General features: G+C 32.9%; 7 protein-coding genes across 7 annotated transcripts; 4 read left to right on the top strand and 3 right to left on the bottom strand.

Moving 5' to 3' along the window:
- Positions 1-53: 53 nt before the first annotated feature.
- Positions 54-1013, bottom strand: BX664DRAFT_255930 (uncharacterized protein; the record flags this gene model as incomplete). Its single annotated transcript, XM_051540440.1, has 3 exons — positions 54-243; positions 343-715; positions 815-1013. 3 exons carry the CDS (start codon positions 1011-1013, stop codon positions 54-56), a joined length of 762 nt encoding a protein of 253 aa, XP_051405644.1.
- Positions 1014-1281: 268 nt separating this feature from the next.
- Positions 1282-2283, bottom strand: BX664DRAFT_363677 (uncharacterized protein; the record flags this gene model as incomplete). The annotated part of the gene is made up of 4 exons (XM_051548386.1): positions 1282-1305; positions 1419-1635; positions 1747-2131; positions 2202-2283. The coding sequence occupies 4 exons, from the start codon at positions 2281-2283 to the stop codon at positions 1282-1284; spliced, it is 708 nt and encodes a 235-aa protein (XP_051405643.1).
- Positions 2284-3320: 1037 nt separating this feature from the next.
- BX664DRAFT_382506 (chaperonin 10-like protein) lies at positions 3321-4639 on the top strand. Its single transcript, XM_051549053.1, has 2 exons — positions 3321-3503; positions 3582-4639. Exons 1-2 carry the CDS (start codon positions 3377-3379, stop codon positions 4475-4477), a joined length of 1023 nt encoding a protein of 340 aa, XP_051405642.1. The 5' UTR covers positions 3321-3376; the 3' UTR covers positions 4478-4639.
- Positions 4640-4874: 235 nt separating this feature from the next.
- Positions 4875-7406, top strand: BX664DRAFT_322783 (uncharacterized protein). The gene is made up of 3 exons (XM_051543562.1): positions 4875-5730; positions 5817-7148; positions 7226-7406. Exons 1-3 carry the CDS (start codon positions 4962-4964, stop codon positions 7264-7266), a joined length of 2142 nt encoding a protein of 713 aa, XP_051405641.1. The 5' UTR covers positions 4875-4961; the 3' UTR covers positions 7267-7406.
- A 133-nt stretch (positions 7407-7539) lies between these two features.
- On the top strand, positions 7540-9349 carry BX664DRAFT_253546 (Six-hairpin glycosidase-like protein; the record flags this gene model as incomplete). Its single annotated transcript, XM_051540313.1, has 5 exons — positions 7540-7985; positions 8065-8250; positions 8331-8605; positions 8715-8740; positions 8831-9349. 5 exons carry the CDS (start codon positions 7540-7542, stop codon positions 9347-9349), a joined length of 1452 nt encoding a protein of 483 aa, XP_051405640.1.
- A 75-nt stretch (positions 9350-9424) lies between these two features.
- On the bottom strand, positions 9425-11820 carry BX664DRAFT_290566 (kinase). Its single transcript, XM_051541892.1, has 6 exons — positions 11570-11820; positions 11413-11509; positions 11228-11317; positions 10974-11128; positions 10355-10865; positions 9425-10256 (listed from the first exon to the last, which is right to left on the bottom strand). Exons 1-6 carry the CDS (start codon positions 11737-11739, stop codon positions 9582-9584), a joined length of 1698 nt encoding a protein of 565 aa, XP_051405639.1. The 5' UTR covers positions 11740-11820; the 3' UTR covers positions 9425-9581.
- A 136-nt stretch (positions 11821-11956) lies between these two features.
- On the top strand, positions 11957-13915 carry BX664DRAFT_382503 (uncharacterized protein). The gene is made up of 9 exons (XM_051549052.1): positions 11957-12118; positions 12196-12217; positions 12293-12359; positions 12445-12493; positions 12550-12739; positions 12805-12825; positions 12875-12966; positions 13056-13292; positions 13382-13915. The coding sequence occupies exons 1-9, from the start codon at positions 12062-12064 to the stop codon at positions 13775-13777; spliced, it is 1131 nt and encodes a 376-aa protein (XP_051405638.1). The 5' UTR covers positions 11957-12061; the 3' UTR covers positions 13778-13915.
- Positions 13916-13971: the final 56 nt, after the last annotated feature.

Here is a 13971-nt window from a genome sequence, read left to right as displayed (position 1 = left end):
GAGGATTTTATGCTCTATTAAATAACAAATAATAATAATAATAAATACAAATTCTATACAGTAACTATTACTAGAGGATTATCTAAGGTGTAATTGGAAATGATATTTTCAGCCCATAACAAGTTTTCAAATGTATATATACTTGGATCAAACACAGTAGGGAAGGCATCAGAGAATGCGGGGAACAGAGAATCATAGAGTTCTTGTAAACCTATCAGAGTTTCTTTATCACGTTGCTGAGCACTAATTGATATACGTATATAGATCAGTTCATATGTAAAAATACTATCCCTTTATCCCTTCCTCCCTTTTTTTTTTTCTTTTTCTTCTTCTTCTTCTTACCTATCATTTTTAGTTGCATGAATAAATGATTTCCATATACTATTCTTCTTGGTAGATTCTCGGATTAAAGCCAACATAAGTACTACGTCTAATTCTTCTTGGATATCCTCAAATAGTTGATTGATGACATTTTTAAATTCTTGATCAGACCCTAATAATTTTTTTAATGTCATAGTGACCGATTCAAGCGGAACAAATGTTGATACCTTGATATTATCCAAATGTTGTCCAAAGAAACCTGGGTTGAGAATATCCAAAAATGGAGCCACTGGTGCAATACGATTGTTGTCTAATTCCAATTTCATCCTATTCAGTACATCTAACTTTTTCTGTTTGATGACATCCAGAGTATGTTTATAAAGTCTTTCTTGACCTATTTCCCCAGAATCGAAGAAAGACAATAAACAGACAAAAAAAAATGAACAATTTGATGAGAATTTTTTTACATTTTTTTTTTTTTTTTTTTTTTTACCATCACGATAAATTAGGGCATATCGTTGCCACCACGTTGGAGTATCACGATTTATCACATCATTTTTCAAAGCTAGAACACGAGATTGAAGTAATATGGTCGTAACTGAAAGCATGGCCAATTCATTCCTGTAACTGATAAAGTCTAATCGATCAGAATCTGTGCAGTCGCGATAGTGAAATAATTCAGTATCATTCATGACAAATATTCGCATCATCTTGAAATAAACTGCTGGTATATGCTGCCAATGGACATAATGAGTCAAAGGATCAGAATTGCCAGAAGTAACATTGCACTGTTGCATGATGTTGAGTTTCTTGGAGCCATTAGGATCCTTTGTAACGTTGGGTTTCAGAGCAATATAGTCAACTTCATTGTTTTCCAAACAAAATCCATATCCAATAAGCACTTTCAACAAAAAAAAATGAATATTTATTATAACCAACATCACCAATTTTTCTTTTCATTCAAGACTTACATTCTTCATTTGACTACAATAATCGTTCACGTACCAGATAAAAAAAAAAAAAAAGAAAGGAAGGAAGAAAGAATATAAACGGTCTATTTTCCTGTTTTATCGACCATTGAGTAACTTATGACTTACCTTTGGACCATAATTATTGAATACTTGTTCACCCAAAGTAAATGATTGTCCAGCCACAAATGAAAGAGAACCAGTTTCTGTATCGCCATCACGAGACCAAGTGATTTTTGTGTTCGGTTTATGATTCAAAGAGTCAACCAGAGGAAAAAGAACTTCAGAAGTTCCGGAATGAGTTGGATCAATTAACTTGTAAGGAAATGATCGGGATGTAATAGCACTATGAGCCCATAGGAAAAGATCCCTTCAGAATAGATAGATAAATAAGCCATCATCATTAAGTAATCCATCACAAATATCAATCATCCACTTATTTTTTTTTTGTTCTTACCAAGTAACCAAGTTTTTAACAGTATCGTCAACAAAATCAGACATGAGTCGTTCATAATCAGAGCGTAACAAGGCCAGTCTTTCACATGCTGCTACTGCTAGATTGGTATTTCGCAAATATTTCATATCATTATCGTCAAAGGTCAAAGCTGTCTTGATGATCTTCGGTAAAATGTTGAGATAAGGTGCATAGAATGAAGAGCCTAATGCCTTTTGATGTGCCACAAACAATGTCAGTACAACACGACAAGAGAAGTCACCAAGATTGGGAAATGCTTTTCGTGCCAGTGGTTCTGTGATCGCCAATTTGAAAGGAACTGTTGCAAATTTGTCCTCCACATTGATTGTTTTAGAAGCAAAAACACTTCGTCCGTTACCATCTTGATCTAGCAAGTAAAATATGTGAGTATTAATAAATGATAAATTACTAACTTCAAGTTTCCATATTTACTATACCTTTCACAAACTTCAATTTATCAAAAGTGCCACCATTCTGTTGTACCCAATCAATATATATATCAAGATCAGGATCAGCCATAACAAATAATTGAAAAGGAGAGAGAGAAGAGAAAAAAACGAAAACAAAAAAAAAACTCTGTTCTTGAGCGGATGTTGAAAGTACACCTTGATGATTCTCTTCCAAAACATATCTATACTTTTTATATAGGTACCATCAGAAAAAAAAAAAAAAAAAAAAAAAAAAAAAAAAAAAACTTGCCTATATACAAAATATCAAATATTGGAAAAGGCTCATTTCTTGATTTTACACTGCGTAACTCTTATCTATATGATTCTTATAATAGTAACTTGTGTGAAGATCGCAATGATCTGCAATCATGAATGATGGATGAATAAATACTAGATTATTGTATAATCAATAGACAGTAAGATAAGTAATGAATGATGATGATACTGAAATGACGACGATTGAATGATTGACCTTAATGATGTCTATGATGCCTCTGATGACCTCAATATAAATTATTCTTTTTTTACTATGATATCTGATTCCCTTTGTTGATATTCTGTCATCTCAAACTTAATCCTATTTGAAACTATCAAGAATAATATCAATCATCACCACTAAAATGATTCATAAAAGTGAATACATTTTTTTTTCATTTTTCATTTTTTTTTTTCACTGTAATTTAGACTGTATTGTCTGGTATATTATCTAATTTCTTTTTTGATTGGGAGTGATTTTGACTCGGTCTTTCTCTTTCTATTTGCCCAAAATGGAATCGGACAATTCATGCTGTTGAATTCTTTTTTTTTTTCTCCATTTGAACGGAACCTTCCAAAAGCGGTCGCTAGGTAATAACCAATCTGTTCACCCCTATTCACCAAATTAGGACAATAGGCTTTACAAGAGTCCGAGAAAACCAATACAGTCTCCCATGAATGGCATATTTTTCTCCGCATGTTTCTTTTTCTTTTTTCTTTCCACACACTCACTCTCTCTATTTATTTTTCACTAGTATAGTATGCAAGAGCTCGGTATTTCAATTATCAACTACTTATAAAAACTCTCTCTCTCTTTTTCTCCCCTTCTTTTTTTTTTCCTTTTCTTTTTTTTTTTTTTATTTATTATTTCTGAAACTCTTTTTCTTATATCTTATTTATTATAAACAATGACTTTGTCCGAAATGAATGTTGCTCGGTGGGAAAAGGAAGGTAGCATCACGGTTACAACTACTCTTATTCCTAAATTACGACCTGGTGAACTATTGATCAAGGTCGCTGCTTCTGGACTTTGTGGTAAATTAACAATAATAACAAAAAAAAAAAAAAAGTTTTCCTTATACTTACTTCTTACTATAATATATATATAAATAGGAACTGATATGCATATTTGTCATGGTGAAACACCTCATGCTAGCAAAAACGTAGTGATTGGACATGAATTTTCAGGTTATGTTGAAGCCATTCATCCTGATACCATTACAACTCTTACTTTAGGTCAATTAGTGGCAATAGATCCCAATATGCCTTGTAACGCTTGTACTTATTGTCGTAACCGCAAGTATCATCTTTGTCCCAATTTGTCATGTATCGGTGTCTCTATTCATGGTGGAATGAGTCAATATGTAGCAGTACCTGTACGAGCAGCTGTACCTGTACCTTCTAATGTACCTGCAGATGTCGCTTCTTTGGCCGAACCACTTTCTTGTGTTGTTCATGCTGTGGATCTAGGTGAAATCAAGACGGGTGATCAAGTATTAGTTATTGGAGCAGGTCCTATTGGATTGATGACAATGGCTTTATGTGCTACTGGTGGAGCTAGAGTAACTGTGATTGAACCCAATGAAATGCGGCGGAAAAATGCCTTGGATATCTTTGGTGCAAGTGCAGCTTATGCTCCTGGTGATTTGGTACCTGGTGATACACTAAAAGGTGAAGGATTTGATGTAGTGTTTGAATGTGTGGGTAGAGCTCAGACAATGACGGATGCTCTTACTTTTGCTAAAGCTGGTGCCACTGTGGTATGGGTTGGAGTTGCCAAAACGGATGCTACTGTGACAGTATCTCCTTTTGATGTCTATCGACGGGAATTGACTATTCGATCTACTTATACAAATCCTTATGGTATGGAACGTGCTGTGAATATTTTGGCTGATGGCAAGATTCAATGGAAACAATTGATTTCTCATAAATTTACATTGGAACAATTTGATCAAGCTTGGGCAGTATTTAGAGATGGACAAGGAATGAAAGTTTGTGTTACACCATAAATGACAGGCTTGTTAGATGAAGAAGGATTGTAGGTTGTATATACATATATATATTATATATTGATATATTATTTAGTTACTTTTAGATGAAGAATAGAATAATATCTCTTTTTGATTTTTTTTTTATGTCCATATCAATAAAAAATTGTCTTTTTTTTTTTTTTTTTTTTTGTGTGTGTTTGACTATATACTTAAAAATAAGCTTTTTTTCTCAACTGTAATCCAACCCATTATCATGTTTTTTTTAAGCTCAGGAAACGGGATTCTATGATTTTGATTGGCTTAAGCGGGTACAGAATTCAGGTCTAGACATTTTACCTTCTGTACGTCTTTTTTTTCATTTTTTTTTTATTTTTTATTTTTTTTTTCTTTTCTTTTCTTTTTTCTTTACATATTATCAAATTGTCCTGCTTGTACTATTATATTCTTCTCATATATATTGTATATAGATATATAGTAGTGACAAATTAACTCAATATAATCTATGGCGGATCATGTCAAACGGCGACAAATTTCAGAAAGTGTGGAAGGTTCACTTAGACGACATGGACAAACAGTTGTCAACCACTTGATGGAAACTGGGGAAAAGGCATTTAGAGAACGACAATACGATTTAGCTAATGCTTATGTGACGGTGGCTCTCTCACTTCAACCAGTTAATTTAGATATACTTATGCGAAGGGTGTTAATTCTGGAAAAACTAGCAATGTACAAGGAAGCTTACGATGAAGCACAACATATGATCAATTTAGCACCCAACGATGCTCGTGGTTATCTTCGGGCTGGTCGTGTATTATTGGCTCAAGACAAGGCTTCCGACGCTTATTCTTTGTTTCAAGCATCCATGAACAAGGTACATTCAACTGATTCAAGATATCAACTTTTAGAGGTCTATCGAAAACGTTGTTCACCACAAACCAAAACTTTTGTTAGTCGTTTACCTTATGAAGTCTCTCGGTCTATCTTTCGAATGCTTCCTTTAGCTTCTTTGGTTCAATGTACAAGGGTATCCAAGGCTTGGCGTCATTTTACTATTCATTGTCCTGATTTATGGCGTGTCATCGATCTTAGAGACTATCCTTCTCGAAAACGACTTCCTCGAAATGCATTAGCCCAATGTATCAATCGTGCTTTTGATCCTCATGCAACAAAATCAAATGGTGTTCGTGAACTTTGGGTTGGAAACAAGATGACAATGTATGACGTGGTGGATTTATTGGTGGCCAAAGATTGTAAACATTTGAATGTTTTATGTAAGAAAAAAAAAAAAGGGTTATTCATAATATTAAACATCCTCTTATTTTATATATACATATATATATATATATATATATATTAGATATGTCTGATAGTGATCTTACAAATAGAATATGGACCCGGATGATGATCAAGAATGTTTGTACCAATATTGCCCATCTTTTTCTCTCCCATACCGATATATCAATAGTGGATGTCATGATCTCTGCTGCTTCTCTACCAAATTTGACTCAACTCGTATTAGATGGCTGTTCTTTTGGATATGCATTTAGCAAGAATATCAAAAGATTTGATCTCTCTGGAGCTGAAAACATTGCACCATCACAATATTTGACCTCAACTCTTCCAGTCATACCATTTCCAAAATTACAAATTCTGGGTTTATCTTCCATACATGATATGTCTATCTTTGCTCTTGTATGGTTACTTTGTCGATGTCCTACACTGACCATGCTTCGAACAATGCATACTGGATTGACTCTGACTCGTATTATGGTTGCCGTTGCTCGATACTGTCCTTTATTGACCTATCTTGAATATAGTCCTGTTCGATCATACCCACCTATTGCGTTTGAACCCAATCAATTACCACTGATGGCCAACATGCGTACCTTACGAATTCATACTGAACAAGATGATGATGTTTTACATACAATTTTTAGTCAATGCTACGAAACACTACAACAACTCTCAACAACTCTCAATGATGAAAATTTGCTGTATTTGGCACAGTTAGGACCCATCCGATTGGAAAGTTTAGAAATTCCGATCAGCCCTGGTGTGACAGAAGATGGATTATGTACTCTATTGAAGGTTGCCCCGAATCTCACTTTACTTGATGTGTCGTACAATGTTGATGCAGTGACTGATCGTGTGATGGATTTGCTCTCGACTATGAAAAGACTAAAGACTCTTCGAATGTTCAATTGTGTACAAGTCTCAGATAAAGCTTTACTAGAATGTGCTCGCAACAGTACTTCACTACGCACTTTTGGAATCTATCAATGTCAATTTACTCGATCAACCATTTATACTTTTGTTGCTGATGTTTTATCAGAAGGTATCATTGAATGCCCTCAAGACTACATCGTCAAACGTAAACGCCATCCTCGATCATCCGACCAAGAAATGGAACTCAACACTTTGGTGGACAGTATTTGTAGTACAATGCAACTGGATATGGAGATGGAAGAAGCGCAACAACAGCAGGATCAAGAACAATCACAAGAGTCAACAAACCTTTTAGAAGAAGAAGAAGATAGAAATAATAATAACAACACTATGATGGTTGAATCGACAACTGTAGCGATTGATGAAACAAAAAGTTTGGATTCTTCTTCTAATGTATTGATCAAGCAATGTTCTTCATCTGTGGTGGAAGATGATTCTCCTTCATTACCTTGGGAACTTGAACGTATGATTAGAAAGGAAACTAGATACCTTTTTTTTTTTTTTTTTACTAATCTTTTTTTTTTTTTTTTGATGTGTTAGATATCCTACGAAATGATGATCTATGGTCCATTTATATATAAATAAGAAAGGATAATGGAATTTTTTTTTATGTATATTTATGCTACTACTTATGTATTTTATGTTTCTTTTATATCTACTTTATACCTTTTATGCTGTATCATTCTCTTTTATCAATTAAAAACCAATTCATGCATTTTAACTAGGTGACGGTGTTGTACAAAAAAAAAAAATTCGGATATTCAATTGAAAAGGATGCCTGGATTTCTTGTTTCTTTTTTTCCTTTTATTTTTTTTTTTTTCTCTCACGAACTCATAACATTTTCAACAAAGAGATGTTATATATTATACCATATTATATATTGTTATCATTGGTTGTCCTTTCTTTTTCATCTTCTGTGATAGTTCAACAGCAACAAGTACCATTCAGGGCGTCTCGTCTCTTCGACAGTAATGACAATATACAGCAGCAATATGAACAAAGTCTAGGACATCTCCTTAAGAACTTCAATCCTTCTGGTACCAGGCGTGGATTTTTTGCAGCGTCTCCTTCCAAGAGCAAGCCAGATTATTTTTATTCTTGGACTCGTGACGCCAGTCTTGTATCAAACGTTCTTGTCACTCTACAACAACACAATCAATTGGATTTGAAGCAGGTACTGTTTGATTATATCGATTTTCAGGTACATACTCAACGTATTGTCAATCGTACAGTCTGTCAATGTCTTGGTGAACCGAAATTCAATATGGATGGATCACCTTTTCTTGAGACATGGGGAAGGTAATTCACTAAATGTTCTGTACTCTTTTTTTTTTTTTTTAATCAACTTCTTTTTTTTTTTTTTTAATTAATCAATTAGGCCTCAAAATGATGGACCTGCTGAACGTGCAATAACCATGATACTATTCGCTAAGAGTCTACAGGAACAAACATCGTCTAACAAGACACATGATCTGAATTACATTACATCATTGTTGAAGCCATCTATTTACTTGGATTTGGATTATGTTGTGAAAAATTGGAATATGCGTTGTTTTGACCTATGGTAATGAATGAAGATGACGATGATTATAAACGAAAGCTAAAAGGACTCATCTGTTTTTCTTTTTTTTTTTTTTGAGGCAGGGAAGAAATCAAAGGTATACATTTTTTTACTTTGATGGTCATGCGAAAAGGATTATTGGATGGATCTGATTTTGCTTTAAAATATGGAGATATCATGCAAGCTCATCTTTATCGACATACAGCAAGACAAATCCAAGATCGTTTGGAAACGTTCTGGTCCTCACAAGATGGGTATATTCGAGTGACTCAAGATCAGGTACAAGGACAGTTAAAGCCATCTGGATTGGATACATCGATTATATTGGCCGCAAATCTTATCTCATCACTCAATGATGGTAAAGAAATTCTATTTTGCATAATACTTTCCGTTTTTATTTTATTCCCTTTCTTACTAATACTTTTGATTTGTATTATTATTTTTTTTTTTTTTTTTTTGTATTATAGGATTTTTTACTCCTGGATCAGATAAAGTAAATAATATAAAATAGCGAAAAAAAAAAAAATAGACGAACTAATTTCGCATTTTTGTGATACATACAATATTTATATTCATCGATTAGGTTCTTGCCACAGCCAAGATCTTAGAAGATACTTTTGATCAACTGTATCCAATTAACAAGGAACAAGGTATAGGTGAGCATAGACATCACGGGGTGGCCATGGGACGATATCCTGAAGACAGATATGATGGCTACGGGACATCCATGGGTAATCCTTGGTTTTTGACTACGGCGGCGATGGCAGAACTCTATTATTTGGCAATGATGGAATGGTATCAACAAGGATGGATGGAAGTGAATGATATCAACCATGCATTCTTCAGACAACGTGACAAGACTGTATCTGTGGGACATGTCTATCGTCGAGGTAACCGGGATTTTGATTGGTTCTTACATACTTTGGCCTCTGATGCTGATCGCTTCTTCGCTACCATCCAGTACCATCAAGCACAAAATGGTGTCCTTTCTGAACAGTTCAATCGTTTCTCTGGCTTTCAACAAGGTGCTCCTAATCTCAGTTGGTCCTACTCTAGTTTGATTTCGGCTTTAAATGCACGTACTCGGTTCTACCGTAGATAGATAATTTAGTTAGTTGATATCCTTTTCTTCTTTGAATTGATTTACATAAAATAATAATAACAATAAAAAAAAACTGTTTTATTTCGAAAAAAAAAAATAATAATAACACTATATATATATATATATATATATATATAAAAGGACAAACTACAAAAGTGATGATGATGAAACTAGTATGAATTGTAAAATGGATAGATGATGTGTGGGGGGATAAAATAAAACAAGGACAGGACTATTCAGTTAAAGGTACATTTTTTCGTCGTTTTTCCAACAAAGTAGCGTGATCCATCTTGAGTTCAAACAAAGGTTGAGGTTTCCGTACCTTGACACGCTTGATGGTATCATTAGTTGTGGTTTGTTGTGATGGTTGTTCTTTTCGTCTTTGTGCAAGTTGAGCATTTTCTACATCTTGAACTGTTTGAGTCGTTTGAGAAACTTGTTCGGCTGACATCATTTGATTCAATTGATGTTGTAATGCTTCGATTTCCAGATCTGTTTGTCCATTGTCTTCTGTACTGGGTTCACTTGATGAATCTTCATTGTCGTCACTATTACTACTGCCACTACTGGTTGAATCGTCATCATCGTCGTTATCGTCTTCTTCATCATCATCAACGTTATAAATCGAGTTTACAAACATATGTGGTTGTTTCTTTGCCCGTTTTTTCAATTTCTTCTCTTCCACTCCACGTGCCATGTCTAAACAAACGCCATAAACTTCTTTCATTGATGGTTCAAGCATACGTCGTCTTTCAGTAGGAGTTGATCGACCGGATGATGTTGTTTTTCGTTGTTGATATTTCAGTTTGATTTGTTCTGCTTCGGATTCTTGATCGACTAATTCGGATTGTTCAGTTTGTTCTTCCGTTGTGTCATTTGCTTTTCTAGATTCTTTTGTCGTATGTGGCTAATTCAAAGATAAAAAAAAATTCAAAATAAAAAAAAAAAGGAAGAATGAATAACTGAATGAATTTTATCAATATTATTATTATTATTATTATTTACCTTTTTCAGCATCCATGGGTGTTGTAAAAATTGATCAATTGTATACCGTTTTCTTGGGTTCATGAATAGAGTATGAGTAATCAAATCCTTTGCACTATCAGATACCACATCCCACCAAGGACTAAGAAATTCATATTGACCTTTGGCCACCTTTTGAGTCAGTTCAGAGATATCTTCATCATAGAAAGGAGGAAAACCACAAAGCATCACATATAAAACACAACCCAAAGCGTAACAATCCACGGATTTTGAATATCTTTGGTCTTTGACAATTTCAGGAGCAGTATAACCAACGGTACCACACGGAGTCATTGTATGTTGATCCCAAACAACTTTTGATAATCCAAAATCCGCAATCTTAACTTTACCAATACCGCCACCACCAACGCCTTCTACGAATTCCCCTTCATCTAATTTCGATTCATCATCAAAATCCGGTAATGGTGGTTTTGATGTTGTACGTTCCATAAAGGGAATAGGATCAAAAAGTAAATTTTCAGGTTTGATATCCCTATAGATATATTCAATTATCAACAAAAAAAAAAAAAAAAAAAAATAGATTCAATAAACGAATGAAAATTTTATTTTATTCTTTTTCTATATATATATATATTCTTACCGATGTACTACACCACGTTCTTCATGAAGATATCGTAAACCTTCCGCCACTTGACGAATACAGTGTCTTGCTAAATCTTCACTAAAGTAAGTTAATTTGACTATTTGATTGAAGAGTTCACCTCCTTCACATAATTCCAGAATAAGAAAAAAGTGCTATCATCCCGATAAAAAAAAAAATAGTGTGTTTTATATATAGACATGAGTTTGACTTGCTTTTTTTTAAAAAAAAAAAAAGAAAAAAAAAAGACTTACAGTGGATGTTTCATGATAGGCCAACATTCGAACGATAGAAGGATGCTTGAGAGTTTGCATGATCCTTATTTCTTTGAGAACACTTGCTTTCTATATATATATACATAAAAATAAAAAAAATAAAAATAAAAAAAAGATCAGATGTTAAAAAATCTAAGTATAGTCTAGAGCCATCAATTCAATACCTGTTCACGTTTTAGTTTTGTTTGGTCCACCACTTTTATTGCTACCTTTTCATTTGTTTCAGTATCTAAACCTTTATATACTATAGAGAATGCACCACTAATAAAAAAAAAAAAAGTTTAATATCTAGTTTCCTGGTATCAAATATAAAGAACTTACTCTCCTATTTTTTCTAATAATTGATAACGTTCTAGTCCAGTATATGAAGGAAGATGTCGTTTAGCTTGTCGTTCTTCCTCTACAATCCTTGCAGCTGTTTCGTATTTATCACCACTAACAGCATTCTTAGTATGTCGTATAAAGTTAGTGAATTTGGAGAAAACTGACATGATGTATATATATAATTGAATAGGATATAGATAAATAAAATACGAATATACAAAAAGGATATATATAATAGATAATAATGTAAAAAAAAAAAAAATAAAATAAAAAAAATAAAAAAAAAAAAGTGGAGAAAAAGTGGAAAAAGAGGGGAAAGGCAAAAAAAAAAAAAAATACATGATGTCATGTTTATTAATGCGGTATTCGAAATAACTATGAACCAACTCAATCAAATCCATTTGAATTTTGATTGGCTATTTCTTACTTCTTCTTTTTCTTTTTTTTTTTTATTTTCTTTTCTTTTATATTATTATAAGTAGTAACGAAATGGAATTACATTGTAATATTATTACCTGTAGAAAAATTGTTTATTATGAACAAAAGGTAAATATAAAAATAGAATAAAATGTATATAGGCTTATTTTATTCTTATTGTTCCTTATTTGATCATTGTTACGTAGGCCTGTGTCACCTCTTGCTCCCGTAAGAATAAACAACAAAAATAGAATCTTTTTTTTTTCTAACCTTATTTTCTTTTAATAGATATTTTTTGTTTAGCGTGTGCCAATATCAAATTCGGTCAAGCTCTTATTTGTCCTGCCTGTGAAACAAGTCTTACTCAAAAGTATAAATAAAAAAAAAAAAAAAAAAAAAAAAAAAAGAACGCCTTTTTTTATTATTATTTTATTTTATTCAACCTTTTTATTTAGGAATGATATTGTACTTGTTCAATTGGCTCCATCTGAAGAATATAAAACTGTAAGTTATCAAGAATATCTTTTATATATATATATTTAATTTATTTTGTTTAATAGTCTGTTCTTGCAGGGTTAAAACCAGATATCATTATGGATATATGCAACCGTGCCTTATCCTTTTACAATTATCAAGTATCTCAAGAATTTTATTATCGCGAAGCCTTACAAGTCTCACTGGAAAATCAATTGGAAACTAGACAAAATCGTTTACAAGCTACTATTCAGGAACATACTCGATTACTCAAAGGTATGTATCTCTTCAAGAATATATATAAATATTTATTCTATGATTCATTTATTTATTTATTTTAGTGGAAAAGGAAAAACTACAAGGTATAAAATGATCTATATTATTGTTAGTCATCTAATTCTATATTAATAGCTTTAATCAAGGAAAACGAATTGGAAAAGAAACGAAACTATGATTTGAAAGCTGAAATACAAAGCAAATCAAGGCAGTTTATCAAAATACAGGTAACCTTCGGAAAAAAAAAAAAAAGAAAGTCTATAGTCAATCAAAATATATTCATCTTATCTATTTTTACATGAATAACTTATTACAGCAAATGTATGACAAGTTGAAACAAAAGTCAATGGGCTCTATGATTCAACAATCGGTTCAAGGCAACAGGTCGATTCTGGATGGCGATACAGACACTAATATCTATGGCAATACCACCCATTATCACGATAACAATAGTCAAGTTGGCGCTATATTTCATCCTGATCCATTACAAAGATCATATCGTGTACCTTATAGTAATGTACCTTCACTCAAAACTTACCATCCTCCCTTACATGTAAGTTTCAAACAAATAAAAAAAAAGTATACTACAATATATATATAGGGTTACTCATGACGTGAATTATTTTATGATATTGTTGAAAGGAAAGGGATGATATGCTGGATTCAATGCGACATACAACAGTAGAACAACAAAAACAACAACAACAGCAGCAGCAGCAACAACAACAGCATCAGAATACAGCGACAACAGCGACAACGGCACCAATGACATCCTATAAAAATAACAATCATCATCAAACACTAGGATCTTACTCAAAACCATCCGTCATAACAACTGGAGTAAATGAATTAGTCCATGACAATCATCAGCAACCACAGGCACAATCTTCTCATCGTAGACATCGTACTGGTTCAATAGCTTCTTTTGTTACTCCCTCAGCAACAATCTCACGACCCACTCGGCAACATTATCCTTCTCACTTCAATGATATCCATCCAAATGTATCTCTTAGTACACGACGTCGCTCTCTTGTGTGATATCTTTTTTTTTTATCGTTACACTTGGCTACACCTTCGATGATTCCTTTACTATATGCATTAGTCCTATATCACTCACTTTATGATTCCTTTTTATTATTCAATAAAAAAAAATATTATCATTCATACAACATTATCAAATAACAACGACAATAATTGTGGATTATTTACTTATTAGTGAAGATGAGGAAATG

This window comes from Halteromyces radiatus (assembly GCF_025201355.1).
Source record: "Halteromyces radiatus strain CBS 162.75 chromosome Unknown BX664scaffold_1, whole genome shotgun sequence".
Taxonomy (NCBI): Eukaryota; Fungi; Mucoromycota; class Mucoromycetes; order Mucorales; family Cunninghamellaceae; genus Halteromyces; species Halteromyces radiatus.
This window is presented reverse-complemented; position numbering and strand designations above follow the sequence as displayed.

Excerpts from the sequence above, each read along its gene's own strand:
- BX664DRAFT_382506 (XM_051549053.1), top strand. The coding sequence starts at position 3,377 with ATGACTTTGTCCGAAATGAATGTTGCTCGGTGGGAAAAGGAAGGTAGC. Across the intron at positions 3,504-3,581 it reads CGCTGCTTCTGGACTTTGTG|GAACTGATATGCATATTTGT; the intron begins GTAAATTAACAA and ends ATATATAAATAG.
- BX664DRAFT_322783 (XM_051543562.1), top strand. The coding sequence starts at position 4,962 with ATGGCGGATCATGTCAAACGGCGACAAATTTCAGAAAGTGTGGAAGGT. Across the intron at positions 5,731-5,816 it reads TAAACATTTGAATGTTTTAT|ATATGTCTGATAGTGATCTT; the intron begins GTAAGAAAAAAA and ends TATATATATTAG. Across the intron at positions 7,149-7,225 it reads ATTACCTTGGGAACTTGAAC|ATATCCTACGAAATGATGAT; the intron begins GTATGATTAGAA and ends TTGATGTGTTAG.
- BX664DRAFT_290566 (XM_051541892.1), bottom strand. The coding sequence starts at position 11,739 with ATGTCAGTTTTCTCCAAATTCACTAACTTTATACGACATACTAAGAAT. Across the intron at positions 11,510-11,569 it reads TTATTAGAAAAAATAGGAGA|TGGTGCATTCTCTATAGTAT; the intron begins GTAAGTTCTTTA and ends TTTTTTTATTAG. Across the intron at positions 10,866-10,973 it reads GAACGTGGTGTAGTACATCG|GGATATCAAACCTGAAAATT; the intron begins GTAAGAATATAT and ends ATATATCTATAG.
- BX664DRAFT_382503 (XM_051549052.1), top strand. The coding sequence starts at position 12,062 with ATGGAATTACATTGTAATATTATTACCTGTAGAAAAATTGTTTATTAT. Across the intron at positions 12,494-12,549 it reads CATCTGAAGAATATAAAACT|TCTGTTCTTGCAGGGTTAAA; the intron begins GTAAGTTATCAA and ends TTTGTTTAATAG. Across the intron at positions 12,967-13,055 it reads GGCAGTTTATCAAAATACAG|CAAATGTATGACAAGTTGAA; the intron begins GTAACCTTCGGA and ends AACTTATTACAG.